This window comes from Hemibagrus wyckioides, linkage group LG20, assembly GCF_019097595.1.
Source record: "Hemibagrus wyckioides isolate EC202008001 linkage group LG20, SWU_Hwy_1.0, whole genome shotgun sequence".
Taxonomy (NCBI): domain Eukaryota; kingdom Metazoa; phylum Chordata; class Actinopteri; order Siluriformes; family Bagridae; genus Hemibagrus; species Hemibagrus wyckioides.
In genome coordinates, this window is record NC_080729.1 from 5,171,794 (window position 1) to 5,181,916 (window position 10,123).

At 41.0% G+C, this 10,123-nt stretch overlaps 3 protein-coding genes across 4 annotated transcripts in view; 1 reads left to right on the plus strand and 2 right to left on the minus strand.

Annotated features, from left to right (window-relative positions):
- LOC131370748 (syntaxin-1A) overlaps window positions 1–10,123 on the plus strand; it is a 136,012-nt gene that overhangs the window by 123,464 nt on the left and 2,425 nt on the right. The window lies entirely within an intron of this gene.
- Window positions 66–4,824, minus strand: LOC131370750 (calcium homeostasis modulator protein 5-like). The gene is made up of 3 exons (XM_058418207.1): window positions 4,267–4,824; window positions 3,287–3,557; window positions 66–1,603 (listed from the first exon to the last, which is right to left on the minus strand). The coding sequence occupies exons 1-3, from the start codon at window positions 4,566–4,568 to the stop codon at window positions 1,223–1,225; spliced, it is 954 nt and encodes a 317-aa protein (XP_058274190.1). The 5' UTR covers window positions 4,569–4,824; the 3' UTR covers window positions 66–1,222.
- Window positions 5,477–10,123, minus strand: part of mms22l (MMS22-like, DNA repair protein) — a 25,522-nt gene continuing 20,875 nt past the window's right edge. The window contains exons 23-26 of one of the 2 annotated variants that reach the window (XM_058418200.1): window positions 8,584–8,680; window positions 8,294–8,461; window positions 7,915–8,019; window positions 5,477–7,741 (exon numbers count right to left, since the gene is read on the minus strand). In XM_058418200.1, coding sequence (XP_058274183.1) covers window positions 7,944–8,019; window positions 8,294–8,461; window positions 8,584–8,680 — 341 coding nt within the window. In that variant the 3' untranslated portion in view covers window positions 5,477–7,741; window positions 7,915–7,943. Of the gene's footprint in view, window positions 8,020–8,293; window positions 8,462–8,583; window positions 8,681–10,123 lie in introns of both variants that reach the window. The other variant, XM_058418199.1, reaches the window with a different exon arrangement.

The window sequence follows — 10,123 nt, forward strand, 5'->3', positions numbered from 1 at the left end:
AGGAAACCCACATGGACACTGGGAGAACATATGAAACTCCAAACAGCTTTAGCCAAACTCAGGATCGAACGCTTTGTATGCCCAAATGTCTGGTTTATTCAATCAAATGATCAAGAGTGCATATGTTTAAGGAAAGCAACTTAAGTGATTTCTTTACATAAGACAACATGTAACAGCAACAGCTAACAGATTATGACAGAATCTCACAAAATCCAGACAGCTATAACGGCTTCGACTGTACAATAAATAAATATAGTAACAGTTCTAAGCTTAGACACTTTGCAATGAAAAAACTTTTCTGTTTAAAAGTGCTAGATGGAACGTTTAAGGATCCCTCCCAAGAGGAATCTACTCAATGGTGGAAAAATACAGCACGAAAAAAATTCCTTGCCAAAAAAACCCCCAAAAAACATTTTAACAAGGAAAAGCAGGCAGCGTTTTCACAACTGTAGATTTGTTTGTAGATTTAACAAGTAACAGGATTATCCAAAGCACTGATATCTGACGATCTCTACAACACTCAGAGAAAAAGGATGGCTCATGGTGTTAATGTAACTAGAAGAAAGCAACATCATGTTGTTATGGGAAAATAATCAACGACAGAATGGAGCGACGTGACCTGACGCATGCAGACATGCTGGACTGTACAGGAACCAACCTGAGTTATTTCTTTTCTTCTAACAGCACCGAAGTGTTTTATTCCACTTATACAACGGCACCTTCCTGAATCTATTGTTTCTTAATTTAAAAATATAACAGTTTATCCTACATACTGTTCATTTAATTTAATGCGAAACAAATTGACTTACGTTATACGAGCTTACACGAAAGAAATAAAAACATTTTGCTTAAAATATAGTATGTAAAGTAGACTTTTTCCCAACGATTTTGGCCTAAAAGCAGAATTATTAGAGACAACTTTCTTGGGTTCTCTAAGGACGGAATGCTGACATGGACGATATTTAAGTAAGCGGATTAAATGCGTATGAATTTATATCATTTGGGATGAGTCTTTTGAATCGTTCTTATACGGAGTTGTTCAATAAGCTGTTAGAGATGAGAAAGTTTAAAGGAAATTAATGAAACATCATTGATCCGCAAGTAAAAAATAAAAAAGTTTTGCCAACATTTTGGCAAGTGCATTAAAAATCTCACCAGATTTATTTGCCAGCTATGCTGCAATGCTAGCTGGTCAGTCAAGCGCAAGTTGTAAGGTCCGTGTCTAATCGATGCTGTGTTCCATTTCCAGTGGTACTTTCTCAGGACTGTAGTCACGATTAGGATGCTCCACGTATCTCTGCAGCGTGCTGTAATACTGCTCGCCGTGATCATACGTGTATATGGTGGAGATCTGCTCCCAGGCTTTGTGGTTCGGGAAAGGAAACGGCTCGGGGTCTTTGTTCTCAAAGAAGCTCTTGAGGTTTCGTTCAGCCAGCCGGGTGGCGTACTCGTCGGCGAACGATTCAAACTTCTCGCTCTCTTTCTCCTTGTACACTTTCCAGAAGGTGAGCTGAAGGAAGCTGACTTGAGAGCGACAGTTTTTGTAACACGTGCCAACCAGACCGCCCAAAACGCAGCTCATGATCAGGATCCAGCCGAAGATCTGAGGAAAAGATGATTCGTCAATTATTTATGACTTGTTCCTTAATAAAAATAAACAAATAAAACTTGGCCAGTTACTCGAATATACAGAAGTGTCTACTGTCGCACTTTGCTAAACAATGGCTAACTGCTTAGCATAATGAGTGTGCTAATTTGCCAGGACGGTGCAGCATCCTTACAGCTGTATTTGAAAAAATTCCAAACACATTAGAATCATTAATTCAGTTTGCAATGCCTTCTGGGTAAATATGCGTGCTCTGGAAGTGTGCATTGTCTCATCTACCAAACGTGAATTTGCGATGTCTTAAGAGGAAGTGGGCGAGAGGAAGTGTTCAAAACAGAATCTGAGGTCAGGATAGAACTGATAAGATTCATCAAACAAAGTGAGAACTTCATGGTTTGGGTGATTCCATGTCTGTGGTTCTCATTTTGCTCTGAATGAGTGAAACAAACACTAAAATGTGGTTAGCTAGCACTCATGCAAGTGGCTGGAGGACATTGTGATTGTGATGATTTACTTAAACTTATAAATTTCATTTCCATCTGTCATTTAGGTAACAGAGATCTGCTACTGCTGTTCAAATTGACATTGGCAGTCACTATCACAGCATCACTGGAAATAAAGACAAAAGAATGGCAGGATCTCATTTTCTTCTTCCTGTGATCTCCAGGAAATTCAGATGATGCAACCTGCTGTTGAATGTGTTCATCAGTATGAGTGAATGTTCTGGGACTAAAATATATACTACTTATATACTTATGGGAAAGCAGCAGCTAAAAACACAGTCTGCTAATTACGATTTTTTTTAAGCAGCAAAAGCTGTTTCGAAAGAATCAACCCTCGATACCTCGATCGGCACGCGTTCAAAAGCTAGGTGATTTTTCGGCCGTTTGTTCTGTTGACAGATTGGTGGTGTGGGCGGTCTGTTCTATTTTTAGCCCAAGCTTGGTGGCACGACTTCCTGTGAGGACCCTTGGCACGGAATGCTTGGCTTGGGTCAGTTCTTTGTAAGCAGCCGTACAGTTTACATACGCTTCATACTGGGAATATTGGTCATATTCTGCGTGGCTGGAACGGATTATCTGCATTCACATTATTTATTAAGGGAAAATTTGTTTTGCAAGAAAAATTATGGTCTCAAGAACTCGCCTCCAGAACGAATTAAATTCATAGGTTCCACTGTACTCTTCATACAGAAACCCAACAGTGTCCTGCCTAATACTATACGAGACTACCGATTGAGTAAAGAGACATACTAATGAAAAAGCCTTGAAGGTCTAATTATGAGGCATTGACCACCACTGTGGAGTGTGACATCACCTATAAATTCAATGCTCTACTTGAGCAAGCCCAAAACAGGTGGAATTTCTTAGAGTTAAACTGCCTTTTATCTTTCTTTTACGGTCAAGTGTGTATTCAGTAGGATAGAAATGGCACTCCAGTTGTGGAGTGGGAAACAAAGCAGTAGGGTGTGGTAGCTCAAGTGGTTAAGGCTCTGGATTGTTGGTGTTCAAGCCCCTGAACAAGGCCCTTAACCTTGTCTGCCCCAGGGCTGCTGTATTATATCTGACCCTGTGCTCTGACCCCAATTTCCAAAGCAAAATAACAGCTTCTTCTTCTTAAAGCTTCCAAGAGCTGCCTTGAAGCACCAAAGCAGCATCAGTTTATTAGCAGTAGTATTACCTGAGACTGGGCATGTAGGATTAGCAGAAGCTCCTTGGTGTCTGAGACTGGCATGTTGGACGTTCCACAAGGCACTTTGGCCAGCTCGTCCTTGCACGTGTTCGTCCTATTTTTGCAAAACCATTCGACCAGTGCCGGTTCGTCCAAACCGCTCACTGCACACTCGTAGAAGGTCCCATTCAGCAAAGCGATGCTGAGCCACATGATCGGTGCCACGAGCGCTCCGACTACCACGCTAAACAGTACGGATAAGCAGCCCACGCAGTTCGACCTACAACAACAAACACAAGCTCACAATATGATAATGGTACATTTCAGACAAGAAAAACTTCACACTGTAAGTAATGTGCAGTGAATTAAGAAAAGAATAAAACACTACCAAGCATGCAGTTATAGAAAAACAATCACTAACAGAAGAATGATTATACTACTTATTAAAAGAAGAAGTATTGAATCTGGAATGTGATGTTCAACAAGCACGCAAGTGTGGTGGTCAGGTGTGACGGTCAGGTGTCCACAAACGTTGTAAACACCTGACCATCACACTTGTGTGGTTATTGAACACCAAATTCCAGATTTAGTCCTTCTTTTCCGTTATAAGTCCACATTTCTGGTAAGGCTTTTACTAGATATTAAGATTTCATCTACAAGAGCATTAGTGAGATCATGCAGTGATGATGATGATGATGATGGTGGTGGTGAGGAGGTCTGGTGTTCAGTCAGGGTTATGATTCATCCTCAAGGTGTTCAGTGGGTTTAAGGTCAGGACACTGTACAGGACACTCGAGTTCTTCTGAGCCAGCCTTGGCTTAACAGGGGGCACTGACATACTGGAGCACATCTGGACCTCTTGGTTTCAGTGAAAGGAAACAAGTGCGTGCCTCCAAATTGGTGCCAACAATTTCCATCACTTCCTAACAGCAAAACAATAATCATTCATCCTTTAGACATGATCTGATAACTCTTTATTTTGTGCTTACCTGTGAGGACAGAGTTTTTTGGGGTTGAGGCAGCAGCCCGTGTAGAGGCGCCAGAGTCTCGTGCTCAGGAAAAGGCCGACGGTGAAGAGCACGAGCGCCGGTCCGAGCAGGTAGGTGAGCCCGTAGACCATGTTTTGCTTTACGTTGCACGGACACTGGAAGGATAAGAGAGAGAAGATCCTCTCTCCTCCGATGGTAGCAATGGCCATGATTCCATATCCGATTTTGGTCTTCTGGTTAGTGAAGAACCGCACGACAGCGTTGAGGGAATCCATCGTCGGTTTCAGAGCGGGAGGAATCATTCAGGAGGAGATCAGAACAGATCCAAATAGATTTTTTTTAAAGCTCAATGAGTAGCCAGACTTCTGAAGAGTGCAGAATGCGATATTGCAATTCTGTGGCCGGAAATCTGGCGCAAAAAAAAAGAAGAAAGAAAGAAGCTTCCCGAAAGATGCGCGCGCTGCTTTTATTGTGTTGCTCCTTTCTTTTTCTCTCTACCCAAAATCTCCTCCCTATAAAATCTTTCTCTCACGCACTTTCGCTCTGTCCCAGTCTAACTCCTCCCTGCTTGTTATTAACTCCTCCAGCAGACCGGCTCATCTGGTTTTGCACTTCCTGTCAGCCAACTCACAACAATGCCCCGCGCGCGCGCGCCGCGTCGCGTCGCCTCGCCTCGCACCGGCTAATTATACACCGATTACACGAAAGTGCATGGTTTCACTTAAGATTCTCGACTTAGCAGTTAATCTGGAGCGCAAAAAAAAGAACATCAACACCAAAAAAAAAAAAGTTGGTGTAGAACGGTGTGCGCGCCCACAGAGCTCCATCTTGCTTTGTGCTGATGTTAAAGTTTGCATGCGTGTTGAACATGTTGACCTTAGCTTGAGATTTTGACTGAGATATCAAGAAAGGGGTGGGGGTGATGGATAAGGAAAGGTTGTAGTTTTGACTAGAAAGAAAGAAAGAAAGAAAGAAAGAAAGAAAGCACTCCCAATCTTCTAAACTTAAGTCTCCACTACATAAAGGTTAGAGTCACTTGTAGGACAAAACATGACATTTTGAGACTTGAGACATTTCATGTCTCAAGGTTTTGCATCTGAGCTCATCATCTTGTTCACCTTCAGCCAGATTGTAACCTTCTGGCAGAGGCAACCTGATCATTTATGGTATTCTTGATGCTATCAGTCTTCACAAAACTTCACAACTCACCTTGGTGCCATTCGATAAAAGAGTAGCTAAATTGTACTACATATAGACTTAAGTGCATTATTTCATTTCCATGAATCACTTTACGAACTGCTATAAATGTTTAGCCTAGGCCTTAATGATGAAGTTTTTTACTGATAGGATCCTTAGCTAGGTGTATTTCTAGCATACAGTTTATCATTACCAACCCTAACACAGCGGAATTTCTAGTTACTTGAAGGTTAACCTTGAGGTCGGTGGAGATTAGCATAAACCCTGCTAATCCCAAGCATAAACCATTACTACGCTGTTTCTTTCATGTTGTTGTGACAAACACGTGGCCTAGTAATTACATTACTTACTGCAAATTGCGTCAACGTTACATAAAGAACAAATACCCGCCTTTTATTAAGCACTTTAATGAGCACTATTATAAAAAAAGAAATATTCTTAATCCCTGACCTATTTGTGCTAGCACATAGATGTTTTTAATAACGAATACAACCCATGTCTGTAAGTCAGCCAAACATATGCAAATATGAAACAAATTTCTCTCCTCTGTAATGAAAACAGACCAGAACAGGACCAGTATAGCAGCTATACACTATATTTGCCAAAAGTTTTGGGACATCTGCCTTTACATGCACATGAACGTAATATGGAGTTGTCCTGCTCTTTACAGCTATAACAGCTCTTCTGGGAAGACTTTCCACAAGGATTAGGAGTTTGTTTAGGGGAATTCCTCTAGAAGCGCATTTGTGAGGTCAGGCACTGATGTTGGACGAGAAGGTCTGGCTCACAGTCTCCGCTTTAATTCATCCCAAAGGTGTTCTATCAGGTTGAGGTCAGTCAAGTTCCTCCACACCAAACTCGCTCATCCATGTTTTTTTGGCCCTTGCTTTGTGCACTGGTGTGCAGTCATGTTGGAACAGGAAGGGATCATCCCCAAACTGTTCCCACAAAGTTGGTAGCATGTAATTGTCCAAAATGTCTCGGTATACTGAAGCATTAAGAGGAATTAATCCTCTCACTGGAACTAAGGGGCCGAGCCCAACGGCTGAAAAACAACACCCGAGTTCAATGATTTCTAGGGGTTTCCTAACACTTTTGGCAATATAGTATATGTTGGGATGGTATTAGTGTATCAGATGTACACAGTATTAGTGCTTCTTTCATTGGGGAATGTTGAGCAGAGCCTCACCATGTACAATAGACATCACTATTCAATAAATGTTCGTTTTTATAAAATCCTCATTTACATTTTCATTTCTAAAAAATCTTTTGAGTGACTAATGGTTAAAAAATGGTGATACATATAAGCTAGTGGTCAAACATGGGACCAATTGTTAATAAAGGGCCACTGGGGCAGGTATTAAGCTTTATAGCAGTAAAACCATTCAAAATGAGCATCAAGACCAGAGGTGTCCAGTCATATCCGGACAGGGCCGGGTGTAGGTTTTTATTCCAACCGAACAGATTAAACAAATGGAATCTCTCAAATTACAATGGAGGTCTTAAAGTGGTCATGGACATAAATTGGACATCGTAACATTAGAGCTACATTCTTCCACACACTCTTCATCTGCAAACTAACTGGTGGGTGTGTCTGATACCATAGCCAGTGAATTAGCCTCCAACCCTCAGAATCAATAAAAGCTTTCAGTGTTAATGTTACAGACTGATGGAAAAAGACAAGACGAAACACAAGTCCATGTCGTGATTCATCATCCAGCTGCAACAGACAATAATATCATCACTGCTGTCAAATGAGTAAACCTACAGTTAATCAGCAAGATCATTTATCATGATCACAGAACAGACTATTCCAGTGATCTACGAGATATTTAAAGCCATTTTAAGGTAAGCTTTTGTTCATTCTTCTAATAAAGTTATGAAGCAATCCTCTTAGCGCACATTAAGCCACCTTTTACCCACATAACTGACCCTCTAGGACAGGACACTTATTGTTTGATGTACTGGTAGCCGGAGTCTGTTTCTCTACTACATGATGGCTTACCGTTGTACTTCATAACCTTTACTTAGCTGATCGTACTGAATGCTGGGAGGATTTATACACATACCCTTAAAAACAGTACTGATACAAAGAGACATGGACTCCACAAGTGTGCTCTAGCAGCAGATCCTTTAAGTCCTGTAAGCTGTGAGGTGGGGCCTCCATGAATCAGACTTGTTTGTCCAGCACTTCCTACAGATGTTCAATCGAATGGACATCTGGGGGATTGTAGGCCAAGCCAACAATTTTTGCAGTACAGAAGGGAGCATTATCCTGCTGAAAGAGGCCAGGACCATTAGGGAATACTGTTTCGATACACACACACGCACATCAGTCTATATTTTGTGTTGAATCAAGAGAATCGTGAATCACAGACGTTCATATTCATTGAAAAAGTCACAGATACAAAACGTGAGATGTACAAAGGAAAATTTATGTACAATATTTACAATGAGAGCAGAGAGCAAAAGGCAGCAGGTTAATCTTCTTCAAGAATGATCATTTCAGCCTGACCAGCATCTCCTAAAAGTGCCAGAAGAGTCCTGTAGGCATTTCTGAAACAGAAACCATGTTTTATTTAGTCGCGTGTGTGTTCAAATGCTCCTTTAAACAGTTTAGGAATAAATCTGTTTAATAAATGAAGTCTAATATCAGTTAGTTATCAGCATATCTCCTATAAGCCTCCTTTTCCAGCGGCGGATAAAATGGGAGGACTGCGTCAGGAAGGGCATCCTGCGTAAAAATCGAAACATGTGGACCAAATGATCTGCTGTGGCGACCCCAAACAGGGAGCAGCTGAAACATCAGCGCATCTTTTATGACCATTACCTGAGAGATGCGTTTTTTCCGATTCCTCTCTTCTGTTCTGTGTTTCTTAAACTCTGTGAGAGAACGGGAATCAGAGCAGACACAGCCGACGGACTGAGGACCGCTACCGTCTCCAAGGCGCTGTACATCTGCAGCTCATACACACCCTCATTCTCCTCCACAAATGTCCTGGGAACACACACGAGACATTTCACAATCAAAATCCCAACCATGAATACTAGCGTAAAACACTATTTTAGCATAGAAGTTTATTTCCTCGTATAGTAACACTGTATACAACAGGTTGGCACCTGAGAACTGTGACAAGCTGCTCGCACGGTTCCTCTCTGGCTGCTGAGGAACATCTCTCCACGATTAGCTGCACACTTTCTGTACTCAGCTTCTTCACTGTAACACACACACAAACAGAATGTGAAGCTGTTTATTGAGCAAATTACAAACAGCAGCTCAAGATTGCCTCAGCACATTCCTGGCATTATTGTGGTGAAACTTCCCTGTGAAAGTTGTGTTAATCTTTTGTCTGGTGCCCTCTAATGGTCACTCATTAGGTCAGCCCGTCTTACACTGTATAAGGTTCTTGTTGATCTTGTTGTATATAATGTGACTGGGGCTGATTTAGTGCCAATGTGACCAACAGAGGCCAACTGGAAAGTTCTGTCAGTGTCTGAACTTGTGAGCACTGCTGTGAGGTGCATCATTGCACCAATAGGAAGATGGCACAGGATGACGAAACTCACATGACCGCTACTGATTGCGTTTCTCTCCTTAGAGGATCTTCTTTGTATAATCTGACCTAAAGAACAAATATAATCGCAAGTCTGTTTATTTACGAATGTTAAGAAATTTTGTTTAGGATTAATTTCCAGGATTTTATTAGAGACATCTCAAATTATGTGGCAACCGTAGTAACCTTGAAAAAATTACAGACACAGTATATATAAAGTAGTGTGTATGTACACTACCAGTCAAATGTTTGGACACATCTTTTAATTCCATGGTCTTTCCTGATGTTTATTTCTTTCTACATTGTAAAACAATGCTGAAGGCGGCCGAAATACACAATAATGTCCTTTGAACAGTTGATATTGAGATATGTCTGCTACTGATGCTCTGTAAAGCCTTCATAACGCCTCTAATCTGAGGTGCTGTTAATTGGTGATTTCTGAGGCTGGTAACTCTAAATGAACTTCTCCTCTGCAGCAGAGGTCAGTTTTGGTCTTGCTTTACTGGGATGGTCTTCATGTGAGCCAGTTTCATCATGGTGCTTGATGGGTTTTGCAAATGCACTTGACAATACTGTTCTTGCAAGAACTATTCCAGAACACCTGACCTTCGTGTCTTAAAATAACCACTGACTGTTTTTTGTTGTCATTACATATGGATTACTGAAGTCCATGTGTGTTATTTCATAGTTTTGAAATCTCCAGTATTGTTCTAGAATGTAGAAAATAAATCCCTAAACAAAAAACATTGAATTAAAAGGTGTGTCCAAACTTTTGACTGGTAGTGTATATATCAACAGTATAAAACCGGCTTTATCGGCTCAGACCTGCAGGCTTTCTTTCCAAGAAACAGAAGCCACACCTTGCGTTGAAAAATAAACAAAACTCAGAATAATATTGTGTACTGCTTTTTTTTTTTGGTATAGCAGTTTCCCTTACATTTCTTGTTTCTCTATCAGTTACTTTCAATTTCTAAGCTTTAGCTGAATCAGAGAGCAGCTGCACTGTCTTTGAAATTTTAGCGATATCTACACAGGCGATATTTTATATTATTTAATAAGGGTTTCGATATTTAATTCAGTTTTACATTTACGGCAACTGGCAGACT

Excerpts from the sequence above, each read along its gene's own strand:
- LOC131370750 (XM_058418207.1), bottom strand. The coding sequence starts at position 4,568 with ATGATTCCTCCCGCTCTGAAACCGACGATGGATTCCCTCAACGCTGTC. Across the intron at positions 3,558-4,266 it reads AAAAAACTCTGTCCTCACAG|GTCGAACTGCGTGGGCTGCT; the intron begins GTAAGCACAAAA and ends TTGTTGTTGTAG. Across the intron at positions 1,604-3,286 it reads TCCTACATGCCCAGTCTCAG|ATCTTCGGCTGGATCCTGAT; the intron begins GTAATACTACTG and ends TCTTTTCCTCAG.